Source organism: Pan troglodytes, chromosome 9, assembly GCF_028858775.2.
Source record: "Pan troglodytes isolate AG18354 chromosome 9, NHGRI_mPanTro3-v2.0_pri, whole genome shotgun sequence".
NCBI lineage: Eukaryota > Metazoa > Chordata > Mammalia > Primates > Hominidae > Pan > Pan troglodytes.
Genome location: NC_072407.2, coordinates 10,182,599 through 10,209,129, shown reverse-complemented (window position 1 = coordinate 10,209,129; position 26,531 = coordinate 10,182,599). Strand labels below are relative to the sequence as shown.

Sequence of the window (26,531 nt, the reverse complement as noted above, 5' to 3'; positions counted from 1 at the left end):
AGAGACAAGTCACATCCCATAGAGGCCTCCCTGCCTGCTAGGAGCAGAAGTGACTACCAGTGACCACAGGAATCCCCTTATTTCTGACACATCTAGGATTTCTTTATCACTTCTTTGCATGCAAGATAGTGATGAATCAGCAGGGATCTTTCTGCCATGAAGCACCCAGAGCATCACTTAAGGTGAGGACTGTCAACACTCAATCAGTAATCCCCTCAGATGGCAACCCAGTGTCTGCTACATTATTCCTTTACTTAAATTCAGTCTCTGCCTTATCAAATTTTCATAATCTTCAGCCTTTTAAGACACTCATACACTTATTTATTTATTATTTAATCTAATCATATGGATATTTATTCAACCAACATTACTGATTACCGACTGGGTTCTAGGTGCTTCTGGAGCTTGCCCTGGGGCTGCTGCATTAAGCAAGGCACAGTCCCTGCTTTTTAAAGTGCAAGGTCATCAATGCAATGACAAAGTGGTAAAGACATCACAAAAGGAAAGAAAAGGAGACACATTATGCTGTCTTACAGAATTCAAGCACAACTTCACAGAAGATAGGTTGCTTAGATTGAATGTAGATGAATAAGTACTAGTTCAACAGCATCAGCTCTTCGCTAATTGTCCCCTGCTTTCTGGTTAGAGAACTAAATAGAGCTTCACTTTTAGGTTCTTGGGAATAAAGTCCCTTCTGCTTTTCTTCTAAGAATCACAGAGGGATCTCCTATTTACTTTAATAATTAGTGCTTAATAAGCAGATGTAGGCTTTCGCTCTAGTCTCACAAGCCATGCAGCATAAAAAAGAAGCAGATTATATTCAGGCTCGTGTCTCTGCCCCTCTGCTTCACCTTCTGTAGTACAGTTTCAGTCTCACTGCTTTATGCACACTGTTTCTATTAAAGCCACGGGTGCCTTCCACAAACACATAGCTGTTCTTCAACTTCTCAGCTATAAAATGAGAAATGAGCTGATGGTTGTAACAGAAGGGGAGTAGCTAGGAAAGAGAATTAACTTCCTCAGTATGTGGAATATTAAGCACTGAAAGGTGATTTTTTTTTTTTTTTGCAAGAGTATGAGATTCCCCTGGATGTCTCAATAAAAATGTCATCATTATTTTAAGTTGACTCTTGAAGAAAGACAAAGGCTGGGAGACATATGCCCACCTAGAATTTCAGAACTTATAGTTGTTATATTGAGAGTTTGGGGGCAATATGATAGTTCCCAAACATTATTGATTCGTAAAAAAGACACACTGAGTGATCTATAGATGCATAATCCACAAGAACTGAGTCATTCTGGACTTTTAAAAATCTTCACATGTACATGTACATGAACCACCACCCCAACAAAGAAAAATATAATTGTTTCAGACTACATCTGCCTTTTAAGATAAACATACAGACACAAATGTAACCAGTTGCAAGTTTCTTATTTTAATACTTGAGGGGTGAATCCCATGGAGAAGGTTAAACAGACAGCTGTTTATTCAATAGTTCATGTTAACGTGGGGTGTCAGAGACACTGAATTGCTATAACATCATGATGAGAGGTAAACATATCAAAAGTTTGAAACAGAGAAGCAGAGTCATGAAGACAAAGAAGAAAGGAAAGATAATTATAGTTATCTTTTTAAACATTAATAATATTGCTATTAATATTTGCCATTACTTTCAACGGCAAAAATCACAATTACTTTTGTACCAACTTAATAAAAGATGACTAAGAGCTCATAGCCATCTTTTATTAGTAACATTAAAAAAGAACTATAATTTATAGACTATACTTTATAAGGTAACCTATATATCAAGACTTTACATACATTAGTTAAAATTTGTAGTATTTAAGATTAATATTATTTATTCTAATATGAAATAAGGAAATTAAGACTTAGAGAGTTTTAGAAGCCTAGCAAGATTTTATTCCTAGAATACGAAATGGACAGAATTTTAACAAACTTTGCCCACAAAGCTTGTATTTATCACACTGCATTGTGAAGCATCCATGCTAGCTTATAATCATGAAATGTAATGAGATACAGTTCTTTAAAACAAGCCATTAAGATGCTGACAGGATTTCTATGATGGAGATAAGCAAGAAAGTTATGGATGAACAAAGAAGGATCATAACATACAGTGCTCATGACATAATCACTCTTGACCTAACACAGCCAGTGAGTCCTTTTGAGCAGCAGAAGAGAGTAGACTCTAAATTTTCAAGAGTGAAGAAGACCAATTCAGATAAAGGAAGTGGAAGAAAGACTACACAAAAGGCATATGTAAAATAGGATAGTTTAGTCATATAACTCCAAGAATGTTGGAATGGTTTAGTAAAACATACATGTAGAAATATGTTAAGTGTAAGACCAAAGTAATACACAATAGATAACCCTTGAAAACCTTTAATGCAGTCTTAAGAGTATGATTTTATTCCATGCAATAGATTCACTGAAGGATTTTAGCCATAGGCATGACATAACGACATCTGCATTTTAGGAAAAACCTGACTTTAAGGTTGAGAGTGAATTGGGAAGATGTTTACAGCAAAGGCAGAGAGATGTAATGAAACAGTACAGGTGAGAGAAGTTGGTTGTTTGACATCGGGGGTTGAAAACAGGAGTGGATATAACAGCTATGTGTTAAAAATGCAGTTAACAGGAATTGGCGAATGGGGAAAAGGGATGAGAGATAAGAATAAGTAAAGATAGTTTCCGAGTTTCTAGATTGGGTTTGGTAGATGGATAGTAATGTAATTCATAAAAATATTGCCAAAAGTAGGTAGGACAGATTTAAGAAGGATAGATGAATTAATTTAGTTTTGAATATGTTGAGGCTATAGTATAGCTATTCAGGAAGCAAATGGAAAGAATGATTTGTGTTTCAGAAAGATATTTGACTTAGAAACATAGATTTGAAAGAAATAAAAGTAGATAGATAAAACCATGAAAGTGGATGAGGTCAATTCAGAGATAATGTACTGAATAGGGAAAAGAGGAGAGGATGGATCCCTGGAATCAACAACATAATGAGATGGAGAAAATGGTGGGACTGAGGCTATAGGAGAAACAACTCTAGAGTGCCACGTCACGGAAACTGAGGGAGGCTAATTTCAAAAACAACAGTTTAATTTACTGTGTTCAGTAACGCCAAGAGGCTAATAAAGAGAACCCTTTGAAGTTGGCAGCTTCAAAACATAAGCAACTGAATGGTTAAAGCTTATGCATCTCTCCCAAAACAGTGTATGTTTACTCTTATCTCTAAAAAAACTAGACCTATTCTAATTCAGACATGTGGATGTCTCACCTGTAAAAAAATTTATCTCCACCAAGGATTTTCTTTCTTGTATCTAACTTTATTCCATTTGGTTGCAGTTTTAGTCACTTTATTCTTCTCATGAAGATGGTAGACAATGTGATCTGGACTATGTGATAATGTACCAGAAATGCAGAAATCATGAATTTTGATTCTTTTTTCTCTTTCCTCCTCAAGTTATTGATAATGGCGCTTAGCAATTCCAGCTGGAGGCTACCCCAGCCTTCTTTTTTCCTGGTAGGAATTCCGGGTTTAGAGGAAAGCCAGCACTGGATCGCACTGCCCCTGGGCATCCTTTACCTCCTTGCTCTAGTGGGCAGTGTTACCATTCTCTTCATCATCTGGATGGACCCATCCTTGCACCAACCTATGTACCTCTTCCTGTCCATGCTAGCTGCCATCGACCTGGTTCTGGCCTCCTCCACTGCACCCAAAGCCCTTGCAGTGCTCCTGGTTCGTGCCCAAGAGATTGGGTACATCGTCTGCCTGATCCAGATGTTCTTCACCCATGCATTCTCCTCCATGGAGTCAGGGGTACCTGTGGCCATGGCTCTGGATCGCTATGTAGCCATTTGTCACCCCTTGCACCATTCCACGATCCTGCATCCAGGGGTCATAGGGCGCATCGGAATGGTGGTGCTGGTGAGGGGATTACTACTCCTCATCCCCTTCCTCATTCTGTTGTGAAAACTTATCTTCTGCCAAGCCACCGTCATAGGCCATGCCTATTGTGAACATATGGCTGTTGTGAAACTTGCCTGCTCAGAAACCACAGTCAATCGAGCTTATGGGCTGACTGTGGCCTTGCTTGTGGTTGGGCTGGATGTTCTGGCCATTGGTGTTTCCTATGCCCACATCCTCCAGGCAGTGCTGAAGGTACCAGGGAGTGAGGCCCGACTTAAGGCCTTTAGCACATGTGGCTCTCATGTTTGTGTCATCCTGGTCTTCTATGTCCCGGGAATGTTCTCCTTCCTCACTCACCACTTTGGTCATCATGTACCCCATCACGTCCACGTTCTTCTGGCCACACTGTATCTCCTCATGCCACCTGCGCTCAATCCTCTTGTCTATGGGGTGAAGACCCAGAAGATCCGCCAGCGAGTGCTCAGGGTGTTTACACAAAAGGATTGATCTGAATATATTCTCACTGTTTCCTTCAGAGGTACCTGCCAAGGACATAGCCAGGAACTCATGGCTGGTGCAGATTATATGGATGGGGTAATTTTCACAGCGAGCAGTCCTTCTAGTGTCACTTATATCACAGCAAAGAATATCCAGAGGCACCTGGCTTCACAGCTTATTGGGATGTATCTGGATACCTGAATTTCTGAATAGTTTTTCCATTCTTTCTTTTGCTCCTGATTCCAACATTTTCCTACTCCTGTGTCAGAGAGACTTGAGGACAGTAGAAATGGATAACAGCTCTGGATGTGTCATCTTTCCTGCCATTGCCCAGTGATAGACTATGCAACATTCTCTGGAATGGCAATGGGAAGTCCCACCCTCTGCTTGGTTTTAGGTTTAGAGTGTCTTCCAAACCTCTAAGTTTGTGCTGGCAGCACATTTACATGGTACAGCCATTCAGCTAAATGCTAGTGTTAACCCTTTAGATTAACCTTTTCATGTCTTTTAGGATGACTTAGATTCCTTTACTTTTCTGCCACATCAAAATGCATAAATTAGGACATTTCTAAAATATTATTATGCATATTATAAATGACTTTTTTCTTCCATTTACTCTTTTCTTTAAGGGATGAGTTTCTCCGCTTGTTCAGCCTGGTCCTTTCTTCACGATACTCGTTTTTTCTCAATTATTTGTAGATTTTTACTCTTATTTGTTTGTAGATGAGAATTAAATGGTTGGGTCCTCGCTGTGAGTTTTCTCAGAGCCTGTGAAGGTCACCGCTCTTGTGCCCCAATTGTAGGACTTTGTAGGTCATTGTACACGGATTTGCTAACAGACAGAATTCCCCTCAGGCTGTCAAGAGGAAAATGAAAGATGAGCTGCATTCCCTCATCTTTTGCTGAAGTAGAGAAGCTTTTATATCTGCAATCAGAGATAATCTGGTATAGTTTGCTGACCTGTGGAGCTGCCTCTCCATACCTTTTCTGTATTTGTAACTTGGAGAACCAAAGTTACCTTGTAATTGCCTCTGATTACATCTGCCCCACTGCAGTTATAGGGTTTGAAGATACAAAGTTGCCTCTTTCATTTTATAGGGAGCCAGGTTTCATACTAAACTGATCCAATTGCTGGAAGTAGAATAACAATAAATTAATCAATGCACTAATTAATTGCTTTCAATTACTGTTATCATTTTATTGATTTTAAACTTGGAGTATCCCTTGGGATCTCTTAAAATTTTTAGATTTTAAAAATAGATTCAGGGGTTACATATGCAGGTTTGGTACAGGGATATATTGTGTAATGATGAGGTTTGCACCCTGAATCTCTTAATGAGAACATTTCCCAGCCCTGCATCAAGCTTTAACTTTTCCAATTCCTCTTCCCATATAGTTCCTACCCTCCACATATACATAACTACACATTGGTTTGCAGGTTTTTGGTTCCCAGTTTTTCTATGAATCCAATTTAGTCTGATTTATGAATTCCAAAAATTTCTCAAAGTATATGATGCAATCCAAGTATATTTGCTCATATTCTATATTGTTATTGCATTATTTTCATTTTTATATTTATTTAGCAATTTAATGGGTACACTGGGAGAGAGAGAGGAAGTAAACAATGTTTGCAATCCAATGTCTTGAATTGGAATGATTACAATTCTAGCAAAATTTGTGATATTACTTGTGCTGTGTATATCTTTCATGCTAGATTGTAGGCTTCAGGGAGGCAGGATTCTTTAGTCTTCCATGTACTTCTCATTACCAAGTGCCTGTCATTTTTCAACACAATATACACCCTCAATAATTATTTGTGATAAGAAATATTATAGTCAATGAATACACAAAATTGATACCTCTGCAGTGAGTGCTCAGTTTTTCCTTTTAATAATTTTAGTGTCATTTTCTATGTAGGACTAGGGGAACAGATCTCCCATTCTAGAATTAGATCCTTCTCCACCTGGAGGAGACAGGGTACGTTTTTGAGAGGAAGAAGCTCAGTAGTGCTGTCAGAGATTAAAAGTGCAGATTTCTCGCTAGCCCATTCACACTCTTAGCAGTAGCGAATGTCCACAAGGAATTAAATAGGGGTCAAAATCATAACAATTAGAACCCAGTAACTTCCATATCCAGGATTGTCTGGTTATTCATGGTTGGAAAATACAAGTGGGACCAGGGGACAAACAAGAGACCCTCAATTCCCTTCCCTTAATTCTAGATCTTGAGATTTCTTCCTACTCCCTTCCCCTATCCATGAGGAGATTTGACCTGGAAAATTAGGCTCCAAGTATAATTTGCCAGCCATCTGCACCGAGGACTATAGGACCCCATAGACAGAACCCCTAGCAGAACATAAAATGCAAAACAGAGCATGGCTATCTTCTAGGTTTCTCTCCCTAGAAGGCAAATCATGGGCTTTTTTGCAGGTGAGGTTATGGTATTCGAGTATAAAGCAAAAGAGTCCACTGCCATCCTTACATATCCATGAGGCAGGCAGTGAAACAGGTAGAGCATGTTTCATACCATTGCAGCCATTGCTCCCAACAGTCTCTTCAATTGTATTAGTGATCCTTCTTTCCATATGGAAAAGCAAGCAAAGGAAGGGAGAAGAGGAGAGGAAAGAGAAGTATTCAATCCCATGTTTCCCCTTGTGGTGAGAAGAAAAGCCTCCCTCTGTGGAAGTGTAAAGTGGAGGAAATGAGATTCTTCCCTAACTGGCAGAATGTGGGCTCTTTCTCATCCTTTGGGTGAGGGAACTTAGAGCCTGTTGACAATGTTACATGGGGACTTGGAAAGCCACAAGGAGGGGGTGGGGCATTTTTGTGTGTGTTTGCTCATAAATCATATCTCAATAAATTCCAAAGGAGTGAAATGTTACAGAATATATTGTCTTACCAATGCAGAATTAAATTGAACAACAATAACAACAGGATGGCATGAAAAGCCCTAAACATTTGGAAACTAAACAAAATATACACAAATAATCCATGGATCAAATAATAAATCAGAGGGAAAGTTAGAAAATATTTCAAACTGATTGATAATGACATATAGCAAAAGTTGCAGGATGCAGCTAAAGAGAAAATAGAAGGACATTTATAAATTTAAATGCTTATGTTAGAAAAGAATAAAGATTTAAAATTAATTACCTAAGTTGACAACTTAATAATTTAGAAAAGAAACAACAAATTAAACCCAAGGTAAACAAGAGTAGGGAATTAATAAAGAGAAGAGCAGAATAAATAAAATAGAAAACAGAAACAATAGATAAAATCAACAAATCTTTAATTTGGTTTTTGGGAAAGATTAATAAAGTTGATAAAGCCCTAGTAAGACCTATCAAGAAAAAAGAAACACCAAGAATCAAAATGATGATTTAAAAAGGAGTTACTACTACAGATCTTACTAGACATTAAAATGATAGTAAAAGAAATGTTACAAGGAACTTTAAACCAGTAAAAACAGTACTTTACTTATGAGCTATGAGGACACACATGTTATGTGAATCCCAGCCATCAAACACCATAAATGCAGACTTGCGATTAGGAATTCTCAAGGGGTAGTCTCTCCTCCCCTCCTCCCCTCTTTCCTTTTCTCCTCTTCTCTCCTCTCCCCTTCCCTTATCATTTCCTTCCCTTTACCTTGTTTCCCCTCCCTCCTTCCCTCCCTGCCTCTCTCTCATTCTCTAATCTAGCGCCAAATCCAAGACAACAGGTATCCCTATCATATTCATTTTCTGTAATTCCTCTATTTTTACCCACTAAGAATGTCTTCTTTCTCAGGTCCTGGCCTTAAAGGGCCCTCTGATATGGACTCCTAGCTTCCTCAGGCTCCAGGCTTTGAATCTTATTTCCAGCAAATGTTATCTGAAAAACCCATTCTGAGCTCTCTCTATGCTGATGACAGCATAATGAGAAAAAAACCCACATATTACAGGAAGACATAAGCATCAGAGGTAGAACTTTATATTTTTTAGTTAGTTCCAAACTGGAGAAAAGTCTGAAGCATGTGTGAGGAGTCTGTACCCAAAAGAAAAGATGAAGACACAAAGGAATTAACATGAGTTACATATAAAATCGTGCAATTGATAATAGCTATCTCATATAGTGCTTCCTATGAGACCAGCACTGTTGAAAGTGCTATTTATATATATATAGACTCTTAATCTTCACAAGCAATCTACAAGATAGGTCACTATTATTATCTTCATGTTAAATACGGAAACTGAGACCCAGAGAGGGAAAGTGATCTGTCCAAAGTAACGCAGCTAGGAAGTGATGGTGCTGGGATTTTAATCCAGACAGCCTACAGTCTTTCTCACCATAGATCCTTGCCCTCCACTAGCCTGCCTCCTATGCACACTGTTGATAATTTGCATTATCAAGATGCCACTCCATGCTGCATTTTAATGTTTCAGTTTGCTCTGGCAAGTAGGTTTTCCACATATCACCAAATATGTAAATAACCCAGTCCTAGCATCCCATTTGGAGGGTTTGGTATTGAGTCCCCTTCTGTTACCAATTACTGTATCATTTATGATCTAAGCAGGAAAGAGGGAATACAAGAAAAGGATTTCACGAAAAGGAGCTTCATAAAGGGATAATTTGTAGAGGTGATGGGAGGGTCGAGGAAACCAACAAGAAACATCTAGGAGCTAGCAAGAACAGGAAGCACCTCCAGACCTAAAGGGCAAGGACAGGCAGCAACATTCCTTAAACCTAGGGAGCCCTGGAGCTGTGTAAGAGATGCTTCCCAGTAGAATTTCTGGCTATAGAGAAACACAGCCACTGACAGAACTGCATAAAAACAAAGGGGTCCCTCTTTCTCTTTCCATATCTCGATCCCTTTCAGGTGGCCCCTATTGTTTGAACTGGAAGCCAGGGAGTCATGTTAGAAAGCCCAGCTGAAGCAGGCCACAGAGATCAGCCTCCTCAAGCACGGAGCAGATAAGAGAAGAAATTGGATTTGTAGTCAAGTAATAAATAAACAGCACACTGGGTTAAACCCAACTGTTTGCCTTTTCTAAGGTTGGACCTAGGAATTAAAGTTAAGAAAAAAATCACATAATGAAGCGATTGGCTTCAGTTTAACTTCATAATCACAAACCCTGAAAAGGCATTAAGCAATGACTGTGGTAGAAATAATCATTCACTGAAAAAGTGGTTCTGAATACACTGGAGAGGTAAGAGGGAGACAGATGTATGATCTTGAATAATTAATTAGGTAGAAGTGTCTTGATTCTACTGCATTGTAAACATTGTACTAGACACCATGTTAATGGGGAACAAAATTGAGATGGATCTAATCCTGATGAAGCGTACAGTCTAGTTCATGTGTAGTTTTGAGTAGTCCCTAGTAGGAAAGTTGGTTTTGTTTTATGAACAATGAGAAACTACTGATACCATAATGTAATGCAATTACTGTAATAAAATTTTGATGAGGGCAGGGACTGTAACTACTTTAGTCACCTTTTATTCCTGTGACTAATCTTGTTCTGGACATATAGTTGACAATAATGAATAGGTATTTATTGAATGACTGAGATTTATGTATAGTAAGTTAGCTACCAAAATTCATGCAGAGATCAAATAGCAGAATTGAGTTCAGGATTCTGTAAAAAGAAGGGAATTGTATAGGTATATTAAAAATTCTGGCTGGGTGCAGTGGCTCATGCCTGTAATCCCAGCACTTTGCAAGGCTGAGGCAGGCAGATCACCTGAGGTCAGGAGTTTGAAACCAGCCTGGCCAAAATGGCAAAACCCCATCTCTACTAACAATACAAAAATTAGCCAGGCGCAGCGGTGGGCACCTGTAATCCCAGCTACTCAGGAGGCTGAAGGAGGAAAATCATTTGAACCCAGGAAGCAGAGGTTGCAGTGAGCAGAGATCGCACCATTGCTCTCCAGCCTGGGCGACAGAGGGAGATTCCGTCTCAACAAACAAACAAACAAACAAACAAAATCTGAAAAGATTTAATATAAGGAAATCTATCAATATAATATTTCAAGATGTTGAAAGTAGAATACGGAAATGTTTAAGAGAATGGTCTGTGTAGTCAAGCAGATAGATACAGATTGGAATTTCAACAAGCTAAAGTCCTGTTCCCTGCATCTCAACCACAGGCACTCGGTAGCCCCTTAATATAAGCTAAGAGGAGGGTCCCTGCAAGGGAGCCAGCTCATCAGCTGCTGAGTCCCAGTCTCCCAAACTACTGCTTTCAGCTAGCTTGTTGAAGAGGGTGGGACGGTGTGACGAACTGACTGTCCATCATAAAATCCTTTAGATTCTGAAGCAGTCTCAGCTCTGGTTACTGGATGCAGTCCGCTGACTCCTCAAGCAGGACCCAATCTGTTGCATCCTCTGTGAGTTCCAGGGCTAAGGGAGGGGAGCATCACTGCATTGGGCCAGTAGATACTGGGTCACCAGAGGACTCAGAAGAGAAAATTTTCTCCTCATGCTTATACTGGCTCCCATGAAAAAAGAAAAAAGTCTAGGAACTGTGGTGCTGGATGCACTAATATTTAAAATCCTGTATTCCTCCTGGAAGGCCCTTTTATACTCTCAGCAATCCCATTAGTATTGTGTACAAGGGATCCCATGTGTTCTGTGGCTGAGAACTTTATGCAAGTGTGCCCAGAAAAGCATTCTAGGGATTTGAGAGGGAAAGAATGGTTCTAGGATAGCATTTTGAGTTTAACATGACACAGGGCACCCAGGTCCTTGAGGCTCAGCGCAAGAGCTGGTGAGGAAATGTACTCATTGCCTTCTCCCAACATGTTCCAGTGTTAATGGGAGAGAAAGCTTCCTCTGATTATTAGACATAATTTATAGCCAGCAGGAACAGACTTCCCTGTGATTTTCTCCTAATTGCCCTAGTTTTCTCCTCTTCCCCTTAAAGGTCAGTCATATATTGGGAAGGTGTCGCTTAGTTAAAACATCTACACTTTAGTGAAATGTTTCTCATAATGAGTTTTTAATGTCTTCTTTATCCTGGGTACTTTTTCTAGGTGGTACAGTTTTAAATTGGTCCTTAAATCAGAGTGCATTGAATTGGACACAATATTCTAAGCATGGTTGAACAAGGGCAACATGAAATAGAAGTTATTTTCCTCTGATGACTGTTACTTCTGTTAGTACAGTATTCCTTTCTAGTATTTCTCATTAACACAACATCAAAATTTGACTCATATTCTTGTCTATACTGCCACCTGACAATACATCCAGGTATCTGACCACTTTTTCTCTGCTCCTATTTCTTTTTGTATCCCTTCTCTTATCTTTTATATTATGCATGATCTTCTTAATAAAATCTATGTAGCAGAGGATGAGCTTAACTGGAATAATTTCCCACTATGTGAGGAAGGAATGAGGACTTGAAGAGGATGGATCAGAGTCTGAGAATTGTAAAGCACAATCATAGATGGGGACTACACATAAAAAACTGGAAAAAAACATGTCAAGGAAAGAATCTTTCAGAGATAGTGGACTAAAGAAAAAAGAATGAGCAGAGGGTGAGAAATAAGGATATTGTAGGGTGAGGGGATATTGTCTGCAGTGAAGGATTGCAAGATCTCTAAGGTATTCTTTTTCATAAAGAAGGTAGTTTGGTGGTGCTGTGTGTATAAAGAAAAAATCGCCAGTAGGTCAGAGGACTGAATCAAGGATATCCCTTCCACCCCAAAGATTTGGGCTTTTGGGGCCACAGGGCCCTTAAATGGAATGACTTGTTTAAGATCCTCAAGCTTCCACAGGAAATTTGTGCCATTGCTGTCCCCACCTCTGGCTCACAGCTTGCTCAGCTCTTATTTATATTTTGAGTTCTTTCTTGTGGTTTGCCTCAATTCCTCCATCAGTTCCCTTGGTTACTTTGGTTAATGTTTTCGCATTAATTTTTTCTTTTTTGAATTATTTGAATCTTTTTTGAATCAAGCTAACAGTCACTTGTCCCCTTTTAGATGTCCTTTGCTGCTTTTGGTCCCTTAAGTTTGGGTGTGAAAGAGGAAGAAGAGGTATATTTAGTATATTTCCCCCAAAAAATAAAATCATGGTCTTTATACTAAATGGGGATGTGGGATAGATAAAGAAAATAATTAAGATATGACAGACTTGGAAAACTCAAAACTGTAAACTTGAAATATTTATCTCACTAGCATTTATTAAGAATTTATTGGCTGGGCGTGGTGGCTTACTCCTCTAATCCCCAGCAGTTTGGGGGGCTGAGATGAGCAGATCACTTGAGGTCAGGAGTTCAAGACCAGCCTTGCCAACGTGGTAAAACCCTATCTGTACTAAAAATACAAAAATTAGCCGGGTGTGGTGGCATGCACCTGTAATCCCAGCTACTCGGGAGGCTGAGGCAGGAGAATTGCTTGAACCCAAGGAGCAGAGGTTGCAGTGAGCCAAGATCATGTCACTGCACTCTAGCCTGGGTGACAGAGTGAGACTTTGTCTCAAAAAAAAAAAAAAATTATTGAGTGCTAGGTACTGTAAACACAGCATGGGATAAAAAGATGGAAAATATCTCACATGTACTTTAGTGATTTTATAGTGGATTGGGGAAAGAGATGAGGAGAAAGGCCAGTGACGTGTTTTATACTGTATGAAGTAGTAACAGTAGTTGTTTCCCCAAGGGCTGGTCCTTTAATTATCTTTCTTTTTATCATTTATATTTTTCTTTCTACAGTCTTTAGCCCCTTAAACATATTCAAATTTCTTTTATTTAAAAAAAATCAACACAATCCTCTTTTTAACATAGGCACTTCTACCTGTGCATTCAGTTTTCCCTTCGTGTGAAGCTGTTTGCTGAAGTGAAGAATCTCTGACAAGGTGATCAGTCCTCCCTGTGTTTGTTCACTCCAGGCCTGCTGTCTCATTGTCCTCCCGCATCTATTTCTCTCTTCACATGAAACTGTTTGCTAGGATCACCAATGATTACCTAATTGCCAAATGCAATGGATAATCTCTTTCTCACATTGCTGAAATTCTTTATGTGAGCATGTCTGTCCACTCCATTGGATTTTCAATTATGTCTCTGTTCATTCCTTTTCAGTTTCCTTGCAATCTCTTTACCTCTTCTGGTCCTAAGATTAAGGGTAGGTGTTTCATAGAATTTCATTATCATGTTTTATTTTAAATTTACATTTTTCCCTTAAGTAATTTATTCAGTTCTATAGTTTGAATTATACATGATGTGCTGATGATTTCCAATTCTCTATCTTTGAGCTTTCACATGAAATCAAACTACTTTCTACAACATTAAATGTCATATATATTGTGATAGTTTATAGACCCAATAAGCTGAACATATCAAAATTGGTTCTATAATTTCTACCTCTGCAACATACATCAAATCTTTTCAAAGCCTATTTTTTTGTCTTGTGAAATTTACTTAGTCATTTAAGTCAGATTGGACAGTGCAGTTTTAGAATCCTACCCTCTTCTATACAAGTAGTCTAATCGCTGTCTGTCATATTTATACCTCTAAGATATGCCCCTTTCCCTCATCTTCAGAGCCATCTCAGAGCCATTTATTCACTCACTGATCACTTCTCAATTGGACTACTGAAGCCAACAGTCACTTGTCCCCTTTTAGATGTCCTTTGCCTCTTTTGGACCCTTAAGTTTGGGTGTGAAAGAAGAAGAAAGAGATTTAGTATATTTCCCCCCAAAATAAAATCATGGTTTTTATACTAAATGGAGATGGGGGACAGATAAAGAAAATAATTAGGATATGAAAGACTTGGAAATTTTGAATATTTATGGGAAGGATTTAGGAGAAGTTTAACACATAGGGAATGGGCAGGATGATTCCTAAGTCAAGGTTCCTAAGGTCAAGGTAGATAGCATCCAAATGTGAGGTCAAGGATAGCTATTTGGAGGAGGGATAGATCCTTGATTCTACTGATGTAATGAAGAGATCAAGGATGTAGATGTTGATGGGTTTATGAATCTATCTTGGGAAGTAGAGGACTTGCATCTGATGTTTCTGCTGTCTTTATGAAGTGGTTAGAGAGTTATCTGAGAGAGGAGGAGATTTTGTGTTTCAAAAGAACTTTGAAAATTTGAAAAGTTGCTTGAAATGGGTTGAGGAATGAATTAACCAGAGAAGATTATTGTGATGAATATGTAATATGTATATTAAGTACTCATTTGAGGTTGGCAGTTACACATTTTAATGAGAAGAGCCTGTCTTTGAGCCTAACTTTCTATAGAAACAATGAATTGCACTTGTGCAGGCTTGGATTAAGTATGTCCAGGATGAGTTGTGTCAGCAGTACAGGAAGTCAGAATGACAGAGGTTTGAGTGATTCTCTTTTATATTTAGTCAGTGTTTAACTTAATTTTCTTCTCCTTTATAATAGGATTGGGAGTATATCATACATTTTTCCATTTCTCATCTATATCTCCTATCAGTATCTCATCAATTTTCTGGATGAGAAAGTGTTAGCAAATATTTTGACAACTTTGTTTTCCATTGACCTAATTCATGTGTCTTATCGTACAAAAATCCAGGTGGAATTTTCTCAACTGAGAATTTATTTCATGACATTACCCAGCGATGACTCCACTGTCCCAGTCTCTGAATTCCTCCTCATCTGCTTCCCCAACTTTCAGAGTTGGCAGCACTTGCTGTCCCTGCCCCTCAGCCTCCTTTCCTCCTGGCCATGGGGACCAACACCCACCCCCCCATCACCATCCACCTGGAGGCCTCTCTGCACCTGCCCCTGTACTACCTGCCCAGCCTCCTCTCCCTGCTGGACATCGTGCTCTGCCTCACCGTCATCCCCAAGTCCTGGCCATCTTCTGGTTTGATCTTAGGTCGATCGGCTTCCCTGCCTGCTTCCTTCAGATGTTCATCATGAACAGTTTCCTCCCCATGGAGTCCTACACATTCATGGTCAAGGACTATGATCATTATGTGGCCATCTGCCACCCACTGCAGTACCTGTCCATCATCACTAATCAATTTGTGGCCAAAGCTAGTGTCTTCATTGTGGTGCAGAATGCTTTGCTGCTTTCACCTGTTCCTATTCTCTCTGCCCAGCTCCATTACTGTAGGAAAAATGTGATTGAGAACTGCATCTGTGCCAACCTGTCTGTGTCCAGGCTCTCCTGTGATAATTTCACCCTTAACAGACTCTACCAATTTGTGGCTGGTTGGACCTTCCTGGGCTCGGATTTCATCCTCATCTTCCTCTCCTACACCTTCATTCTAAGAGCTGTGCTTAGATTCAAGGTGGAGGGGGTGGCAGTGAAGGCCCTGAGCACATGTGGCTCCCACTTTATCCTCATCCTCTTCTTCAGCACCTGCTGGTTGTGGTGTTGACAAATGTGGCCAGAAAGAAGGTCCCCATGGACATCCTGATCCTGTTTAATGTCCTTCATCCCTTTAGTCCTCCTGCATTAAACCCTATCATATGTGGATTTCAAACTAAAGAGTTAAAGAAGGAATTTTAGAAGTTGCTGCAGAGGGGCCTTTGAAAACACGGAAGGGACTCTCCATAGAAGCACCTATTACTGTTTCTATTTCAGAAGCTGTGATTCCAGAAAATAAACTAATGCTTAAATACTGAGTATTTCCTACCCATTTCTCTCTCTCCAGTATCAGGAATTAGTGAGGGCTCCTTAGTACCTGACATAAATTCATTTGCCTAGCTCATGTAACTAACATTCTTAGAGATTTAACTTTGTGTTTAGATATTTACATATTTGAACAATCTCATCCTCGCAAAAATTCTGCAGGGTAGGATTATTATTCCACTTTATATATTAGAAAACACAAGTTTAGGGAGAAATACTGACAAAGGTCACATCTGATGTGTGGTGGGGCATCAATTCCTCAGACACCATTGAAGCCCTGGTTCTGCTCTGTAGGCCAGGATCTCTCCATCATTTTTATGAATTTGTTGCTGTCAATAGGTCTTCTCTAATCACCCTCCACCTTCAGAGTCAAAAAGAACCAAACAGAGGAACAGAACCCAGAGATGTTGCCAATCTTTTTCTGACTGCCCAGGCTTCTGTCACCAAAAGATATTAATCATAGTACTAGTTTATGCCCAGTGGAAGGTTCACAAACCTTGAAATTCTTTATGACAAGACCAGGACACTAAGGATCCAGCTGGCAGAGGTAGGAATGAGAAGACCAGCAGTGTGGGAAGTGGTCAAACTGACTGTGGTGATTTGGGGGCATTCTGTGTACTCAAAACCACACCCCATATGCTTTGGAGCTCAAGAACCAGGAGTGTGGGGAATGTATGTATGGCATATTGTTAAACTTCTGGATGTCATAATCTGGTGAAAATGGGTGAAGAAACAACATATTATTGTAGATGGTAGGCAACGCTGTCATTATTTACATGGGTAATAGAAAACTGAGGTTCAGGCTCATTTAAGAACCTTACCCAACGGTAAGAGATAATTCTTATTTGCAAAATTCCATAGGCTGAAAGCAAGGGCCACTGTATTAAGAGGTCCTTAAACACCAGTTCTGGTGAGTAGATCCCAAAAGTATTAACTTCAAAGCATTTGAAACATAGGCCAGGCATGGTGGATCATGCCTGTAATCCCAGCACTTTGGGAGGCCGAGGTAGGAGTTCAAGACAAGACTGGCCAACATGGTGAAACCCTGTCTCTACCAAGAATACAAAAATCAGCTGGGTGTGGTGGTGTGCACCTGTAGTCTCAACTACTCAGGAAGCTGAGGCAGGAGAATCACTTGAACCCAGGAGGTGGATGTTGCAATGAGCTGAGATCCCACCACTGCACTTCAGCCTGGGTGACAGAGCAAGACTCCATCTCAAAAAAAGAAAGAAATAAAGAAAAAATAATGAAAGAAATGTAGAGGGTACTAAATCCTTGTTTTCATCAAATATAATTTTTTTTGTCCTATCAAATATCTTTTGAATTGCAAATTGCAAATATGGAATAAATAGATATATGCTATCTGGCATTAGAGTATAACAATATCTTGGTGAGTGGTGGAAAGCAGGGGAGTTGCTTGATTCCTTTAATTGTGAAAGGAATGGAAAAGTGGTTATAAAGTATTTTAAAGCAATTTATTTAAAAGATGAGCAGAGCTTGGTTATCAATTGGATGTGTGGAGTAGATGAAAGGAAGAGAAAGGTGATTACATTTTCAAGTTTGTATGCTGACACTTCTGTGGGTTTTGTCAGCTTCACTCCTTGGTTATTCAAGAAATATTGGTATAAGCTTCCCTTTTTTATGGGCTAAGACAGAGATTGGGCTCTCCAGAACCAAACGAAGTCAGAGATAATTCTTATTTGCAAAATTCCATAGGGTGAAAGTAAGGGCCACTATAATTTAATCTCTTGTTTCCATCAAATATGATCTTCTTTGTTCTGTGAAATATCTTTTGAATGTAAAATTGCAAATATTAGATGAACTAAAGCTTTAGCTGGGAAGAGATCTCTGCTAACTGTGGAGATGGACGAGGCTTATGCAGCCACAAATCCAACCATGAGTCCAGCGAGAAGACAGTTGCCCTTGCTGGCCCTTGCTTTCACTCTATGGAATTTTGACCTGGAGGTTGTGCTTGCTTAGCTTCCTGAGAAAAGGTTTATAGTTACATGGTCTTCCCTAAGACAGTCTCGTTAATTCTGGTCACACATCTGATTGCACACACAAGAAAGAAAGTTTGGGTAGACGTTTTACTTAAAAACATTCAAATGCCATTCTTAATCCTGAAGGTCCTGCGTTAGTTGCATTTCACTTGATTTCCCATTTCTGGATGCTGCTGCCCTTTTCCTATGCTAAAATTTATTTTTATCAAATGTTTTAGATACATTTTGGAGTCCCCAAATCATTCTGACCTCAGGTTCCTACAGACGTATATTTTCTTTCACTGTGATGCATAGTCCTTCTAAGATATGAAAGCTTCAGCTGTGAAATAGAACTCTATTTTATTTTATTTTTTTAGACAGAGTTTCGCTCTTGTTGCCCAGGCTGGAATGCAATGGCTGGATCTCAGCCCACCACAACCTCTGCCTCCCAGGTTCAAGAGATTCTCCTGACTCAGCATCCTGAGTAGCTAAGATTACAGGCATACGCCACCATGCCCGGCTAATTTTTGTATTTTTAGTAGAGACGGGGTCTCACCATGTTGACCAGGCTGGTCTAGAACTCCCAACCTCAGGTGGTCCACCCACCTCGGCCTTCTGAAGTGCTGGGATTACAGGCGTGAGCCACCGTGCCTGGCCTGATCTCTCTTGACTGTGGAGAAGGATGAGGCTCATGCAGCCGCAAATCCAACCATGAACCCAGTGAGGAGATAAGAGTTAAATTGTGCTTTGATATGCTGGTATAGCATGATTTTATATACTCAAGAGGGACTTTAGCTGGTCAATATGAAGTAACAGGAGCTAGATTACCCTGTCACTTGAAATAACTAAAAGACTGAACAAAATATGTGAAATAATGTTTCTGAAGGCACTGGACATCAGGCAATGGAGGACAGTGATCCCCAAGAGATAGGAAACAAAAAAGGTGAGTCTTGTTTACTGGAAAGTGATTGTTCCAATTCGTTAGGGAGAGATTCCATGCTACGTCAAAGAGGGCAAACTCAGCTGCAGCCTGGCAATCTTTCTGTGTCGAGGAGAAGGGGAAGGGAGTCCAAAGAAGCTAGAGTTCACAAGGCAGAGTATTGAGGAAGAGAAAACTCCATAGAAAGAGAATCCTAAAGATTTATAGAAATTCCCCCTTGAGTGTTCAGCAATGTACTGATTAGCATATGCATGTGAGGGAACTTCATGAAGGGCTAAATATCTGAAATAAATTAGATATCTTCTATCAAGGAAGAAATGGAGAGGGGATGATAGTGAGATGGAAATGGGTGTTGAAAAGACAACTAACAGAGTCAAACATATAAGAAAACAACAAAATTCTGCATAATGTTCTGAATAACTTTTATGCCAATGAATTTGAAAAACTAAAAATTTAAAAATCACCAGTAGCTTCAGATAATAAAACTCAAATATATAAATAACCATTAAAAATTTGAAATATTAATTAAAGACCTTTTCCCAACAAAAGCTTCAGTACACTATGGGTTTATAGGTGAGTTCTAAAATTTTAAGAAATAGATCATCTCTATCATGCATACATTCTTCAAGATAATAGAAAAAGATGGAAAATTTTTACCAACTTATTTTATGAAGCTAGAGTAACCTTGTCTCTAAAACTGGATAATGACAATTCAAACTGTGCAGTGTTTTCACCATGCATTTCATTGCAAGGCAACCCAAAGCCAATCAGTCCATTGTGTAATCAGCCCATTCCCCTGAGAGTCTCACCTCTCAGTAGGAGGTGGGTATGTTTCCATATCTTCCAGGTGGCCAAGGGCAAGCTTCTCTGATCCAGGCATGTAAAGAGCCAAGCATCTCTCCATAACTGCCATTAGCCATCCCTTAAAGTATATTTCCTACCTAGTTATTACACACCAAGGCTAAAAGCTCTCCCATAACACAAAGTAATGTTTGATACCCCCAAAAGTCAAAACTGTCAGGTAATACAATGCAAAACAGAACAGTGTCTTAGATTTTGAGAGGGATCTATTCTCTTTCCATTCTTGGGCTTCTGTGACGAAAACAGAGGTTTTTCCTAGGTTTCTCTGTGGTGCCTCCTCTGCTTTTCCCCAGGAGTCCCAGGCTGTTAGAATTTATCTTAGGTTCTCTCATGTGGGCATCAAGAGTGGGAAGAAGACAAAATGGAGAAAAACAATTCAGTCTACTGAAAAGAAAAAAACTTTCAGAAGAACATGATTCCAGAAGAGGAAAAAGATAAAGCTCTCTTAAATACATTTAACTTGGATATCTGTTTTTAATTAAGCTGATTTTAGCTGTAGAGCTATTTTTTTCTAAAAAGAAATTCTTTTAAATCTTTTATTACCAGACTCTAGCTAGAACAGCCAATATTTCTGGCTTTTGAATTCTGCCATAGGTAATTTCCCACATGAAATTAATTAATAAGTTTTAACTAAGGTTAACTTAACTATGGATGCATAAGATATCTCAAAGAGACGGTAAGTAGTTTCTATTTTTACAAGATTTAGAATCTCCCCAAGGGTAGTTCAGGGAAAGGAAAATTCAAGACAGGAAATCAGAGGCTATCCATGGGCGAAAAAACCCTCAATAAATGGCAAAGTTACACAAATAACAAACCAGGAAGGAATGCTTCCGGAAGCCAAGAATTGAACCCTTGCCACAATTGTCAAAAGATAAAGCCTCAGCTACTGAGCTACACAGCATTGAGCAGTTTGTATTGCTCTTTCCAGAAGCCTAGAGCAGCCAATTTCAAGCATGAAAAGGCTTTTAACTGCTCAAGATAATTTTTAGGGCTAACTATAATGTGAACCCCCAAATTCCTGTCCTCTAGATGGTGGAGACCAAGAGAAAGTATCCCCACACAGTCCCAGGGTTAAGCTCTTAAGGACACAAAACAAGACGAAATTTCATTTGGTATTGCTTGCAGGGACACGCAACAAAGTTTGTAGCTGATTAGCCTGCTGGCCTGGCTTGAAAGCAGGGTTATACGGATCTCAAACCCACATTCTATCCTGTGATACCCCTGTCTCCATTACAGAAAGAAAAATTCTTAGCACAACGTGCATCAGATTTGCTACAGCCTAAGACTAGTCTCACAAATCCTTTTTTCTATCAATCAAACTCTTGCAGAGAAGACAAATAGTGACGTTTACCATTTACACACACACACACACACACAGAGTCAGAGAGAGAGAATAGAGAGAGTCAGAGAGAGATAGACACACACACACACACACACAGAGAGAGAGAGAGAATGAGACGAGAAACTTGGCTGGTAAGAATTTCTTACCCTTTTTGCCAGCATACCAGGTTTCCGGGTTCCCTTTCTCTGCAGCTTCCAGAAGAATGGAGCAGCTTTTGATGACCCTGCTATCTGTGCCATAGCTGTGAGGGTCAAGCCACTTTACAAAAGAAAATTCTGTTTGATGAAGCCATGGAGAAAATATTCTCAGTTTTGCAAGATGTTGCCCAATGGGCTACGTGGGGAAATGAATTAACATTTTCAATTCCAGCAAAATACACATAACAAAACAGATACTAGCCACCTCATTCAGCACCCAATATCAGCCTGGCAAAGCTCAAACTTTCTCCTGTTGGTCCCTGTTGTCTTTGATCCACTCCAAGTGAGAAGGGATGACCTCTGAATGGTAACTCACAATGGGTGGTCTCTGGGCAAGGAACAGAGCAAATAGTCACCCTGAGACAGGCCTGTTGAGCTTCCTTTAGGGCTCAACAAATGTGACCAGACCAATAAGGAGGGTTTTCTGAGTTAGGCCTGCTGAACTTCCATCAGCAAGTCCTTCTGAGGTCCCCTCCACATATATACACATATACAAAGACAAGACGGACAGAAGGCCTTCCAAATCAGATCCCTAACCAAGAACTCCAAGCGTATCCCTTCCAAACTATCCCGCTATTCTCTGTTTAAGAAATCTCCCCAAAACCTTCCTGAATAAGGAGAAGTCTCCCAAACCAAGACTCTTTTTACTAGTTAGGGAGAGCCAACCGAAACCCCCCAGGTTCTGAATTGAGACAGACATCCAGCAATGGGGCTACAGACAAAACGAGATCCCTGAAAGAGCCAAACCGAGACAGACACCCAGTAGCGGAGCTACAGACACCCCACCATGGGGCTACAGACAGATACGCCACCATGGCGCTACAGAACCAGGAGAAGGAAGGAGGCACTGGCAGCACCTAGGATACTCACCAACCCAGACACACTGCAATGGGGCTACAGACACCCCACCATGGGGCTACAGTCAGACAACCTGTGATAGGGCTACAGTTATGGGAAATCTCCCCAGGACTATTTTTCCACTGCAATTAAATCCATACACATTGGGTCAGCAGTGCCCTGCTGGCAGAGATGGTACCAGAGTCAGCCTCTAGTCCAGGAGAACTAGGCGGCTGCTTGGGCTGGCCTCTAGATCTGTTGCCAGAGGGGAGACTATGGAACCATGGGCAGGTAGCCACAAGGACTATCCCAGACAAGCCCCCAAATTTGTAACCACCCAGTGGGTTCACATTGCCCGCTGCCTAGACAGAGCAGATTTATCAAGATGGGGGAATGCCAATGGCAATAGGAAATGAGTAATTCACACAGCCAGCTGTGGAGGAGACTGGAGTCTTATTGTCAGTCTCCATTATTTTAAAATAATGTTTAAAGTATTTAAGTGAAGATTGGTGGGATTTTGTTGGCTATTAAATGTTATACAATATTATATAATTTGCATTTTAGGATATTGACATTATTTTGTAATCAGAGAAAAAATTAAAAATTATTATTGATTGTGCTGTATTGTTCAGAGTGGTAGTTCAAAGGATGAGTATTGGATTGATGAGAGAAATGCATCAGTATTTATAAGTAAACAATGCATCAGTATTTATAAGTAAACAAATGCAAGAACTGAATGAATTCATGGACACATTTAAAACTCTTTAGCTTGGAACCTGTGGAAAACAGAAAAAAATAAGAATGGGAGAACTGGGAACTATAAAGCAGCCCTTTCACTTTTTATTGGCTCGATTGTAGCCTCCCTTTTGAAATTTCAGTTTTGGTTATCAGTCTGTTCCAGTGCTATCTCTGCACAGACCTATTATGTCCCAGACGCATACATCCCAGCAAAAGTGAATAGGGCTGTGCTACTAAGCTCTCTGCAGAAACAGCTCTTGCCCTGCTTGCCTACTGAGTTGTCATCACTTTGTTTTCCTCTCCGTATCTATTACGGATGGGCCCATTCCTTCTGCACAACAGAAAGGGACAGGGAATTCCACCGCAGCAGCAGGTGACAATTACACCGAATACAAACGAATTTACAAAAGCCACCAGGAGAATAATTTTCTTCCCATTTTCTAGTTCAGGTATCTTCCAGGCTTTGATGTCTATAGATGGATTAGATGAGACAACAAAGACATTAAATAAATCATTACCTAACAAAATAATTTGTCTAAAGTCAGTGGGATATACTATAGGCTAAGCATTAAAACAGATCTAAAATTGTTTCTGAACATATTATTTGCTGAAGTTTAAACCACTTCCAAACTCCCCTCAGATTTGCCTTAAATTAAGTAATTGTACTGTATGTAGTTCCTCCTATAATTATAAATTACTTAATTTGTATGCTTTTCTTTTTCTTTTTTTTTCAACTTTTAGTTTCAGGAGTACATGTGCAGGTTTGTTATATAGGTAAATTACATGTCACAGGGGCTTGGTGTACAGATCATTTTGTTAACCAGATAATAAGCATTATACCCAATAGGTAGCTCAGTGATCTTCACCCTCGTGCCAACCTCCGCTGTCAAGTAGGCCCTGGAGTCTGTGGTTCCCTTATTTGTGTCCACGTGTACTCAAATTAGCTCCCGCTTATAAGTGAGAACATGTGGTGTTTGGTTTTCTGTTCCTGCATTAGTTTGCTCAGGATAATGACCTCCAGCTCCTTCCATCTTGCTACAAAAGATGGGAACTTGTTTTTTTATGGCTGCGTAGTATTCCATGGTGTGTATGTACCATATTTCCTTTATCCAGTCTACCACTTATGCTCATCTAGGTTGATTCCATATCTTTGCTCTTGTGAATAGTGCTGCAATGAACATACAAATGCATGTGTCTTTATGGTGAAACTATATATATATTCCTTTGGCTGTATACCCAGTAATGGGATTGCTGAATCAAGTGGTAGTTCTGCTTTAAGTTCCTTGAGGATTTGCCAGACTGCTTTCCACAGTGGCTGAACTAATTTACATTCCCACTGGTAGTGTATAAGCATTCCATTTTTTCTCCACAACTTTACCAGCATTTGTTATTTTTTGACTTTTTAATAATAGCCATTCTGATGGGTGTGAGATGGTATCTCATTGTGGTTTTTATTTGCATTTCTTTAATTACTGGTGATATTGAGCATTTTTTTCACATGCTTTTTGGCCACATTTTCTTTTGAATAGTGTCTGTTCATGTCCTTTGCCTACTTTTTAATGGAGTTTTTGTTTTTTGCTTGTTAATTTGTTTAAGTTCCTTACAGATGCCGGATATTAGACCTGTGTCTGATGCATAGTTTGCAAATATTTTCTCCCATTCTGTAGGTTGTCTGTTTACCCTGTTTATAGTTTGTTTTGCTTTCCAGAAGCTCTTAAGTTTAATTAGGTCCCATTTGTCAATTTTCATTTCTGTGGTATGCATTTATTTTTCATCAGAATGTCATTGGATGAAATGAGAATGTAATGGGAGTCCCATTGCTGATAAAACTGGAAAATGTTTGTGCGCTTAGTTCAGCCTGTACCCAAAACTTAACCTTTCTTGTTTACACTCCCAGTTTTGACTTATCTCATCTTTGTGGGTAGTTCCCTCTAAAATTTAGATTTGAAACACTGTACACTTTCTAACTTCAGACTCAATTTTTCAGGGATCCCTAGCAAAATTGCAATTGCTGAATGTCAAGACTACCAACTCATCCTTCTCTTGTCTTGAAGTTATTTCTTGCTTAGCTTAGATTGTATGGCCCACCATTTCATGACTGACTCTCCTGGAAATAGCCTGACTCTCCTGGAAATAGCCTAACTTTTTTTTTTTGCTCCCTCCATTGTATTATTTGAAAACACCCAAATTCTGTTTGAATACAAATACCTGTCTCCTCTGTGAGAGTTTGAAACTTGTCAGAAAAAAATCCCTTAATAAAGTTATTGGTTTCACATTAAATATATCATCACAAACTTCAGATGTAAATTCAACACTATTCAGAAATCTTACTGTGTGATGTCATTAAGGTAAATGGGCCCATATCCACCAAGTTTCCCAAGATGGAATCGGAAGAATCATATTTGATTTCTACATTAATTTCTTCGTTTCTTCTTCACCAGTATATCTGCTTGACTGTTCTCCCCAAATTTGTCTACTCCCTTTCATTTCCTCTGCCACCAACCTGCTTCAGGCCATCTCTTGCCTGGATTAAATGACAGGCCTTCCCTGATTGCCCTGCTTCTGCTCTTGTTTCCATATCTCTCTGTGCTAAGGCCTTTTTGACTCACTTGACCTGAAATGATCACCGCATCAGGATTTCATATATTTCCTTTTGTATAATTACCAAAGGTTTCTGAATTTATGTGTTTTATATTTTATTTCTATCATCAAAATAGTAAAATCTAAAACTTAATTTAGAAATACATAATATATGCACATGGTTCAAATTTTAAAAGCTAAAAATGTTATTTATTAAAAGTAATTCATTCTCTGTATCAGTTAGTATTATTTTTGACTGCACATAATAGAAAGCCCAAATAGTAGTGGCTTAAGCAAATTAGAATTTTCTTCTCCTTCATGTAAAGGAAGTTCAGGGGTGGACATCTAGAGCCAAAATCAGATCATCACAAAGACATCAATGCCCCAGTTTATCTATTTCTGCTTTGCTATGTTTAGAAGATGGTGGGGCATATAATCTTCATTTCTCAGCTGAGTTAGTTCACATCAAAGAGTCTTCTTGGAGGCTCTACCACATGACATCAATTAACATCTGGAGTCTGGGAAGTGTCATATTTTTGCAGTATATGTGGGAACCCCAATAAAATCATGATGTTTGTTACTAAGGAATAATAGGGAATATTGAGTAAGCAGTTAGCAATCTCTAATATACTATTCTATTTCTGTCTTTCAAGCACACATTTGTCCTTCCCAGGGCCAATTATTACAAATACAAATTACTTGTGTCTCCTTCCAGAAGCAACTTGATTATACATAAGAATATGAGACTATATACACACATACTTATGTATTTTTATATATAGAGTATAAAAATATTTACATGTATTGGATGTATTTGTATCTATGGATACATACACTTATGAGTTCATTTGTGCAGCATTACAACATAATTTTGTGTGGCTTTCTATGCTCTGTTCTCGCATCTCTGCTGAACAGTATATCTTAGGAATTATGCAAATACATTTAGAGATACCTATTTTCTTTTAAAAATCACATAATTAGAATAAAATCTTGTTGAAGGCAGGAGCCATGCTTGTCTTATCACCATTGTATATAATGTCA

The 26,531-nt window shown here is 39.3% G+C and overlaps 1 protein-coding gene and 1 pseudogene across 1 annotated transcript; both read left to right on the top strand.

The window, feature by feature from the left end:
• Positions 1-3,174: 3,174 nt before the first annotated feature.
• On the top strand, positions 3,175-4,990 carry LOC466407 (putative olfactory receptor 52L2). Its single transcript, XM_016922407.3, is given in 1 exon segment — positions 3,175-4,990. A coding segment is annotated over 1 exon segment (990 nt). The 5' UTR covers positions 3,175-3,452; the 3' UTR covers positions 4,443-4,990.
• Positions 4,991-14,750: 9,760 nt separating this feature from the next.
• Positions 14,751-15,950, top strand: LOC100613911 (olfactory receptor 56A1-like; annotated as a pseudogene).
• The last annotated feature ends 10,581 nt before the right edge of the window (positions 15,951-26,531 follow it).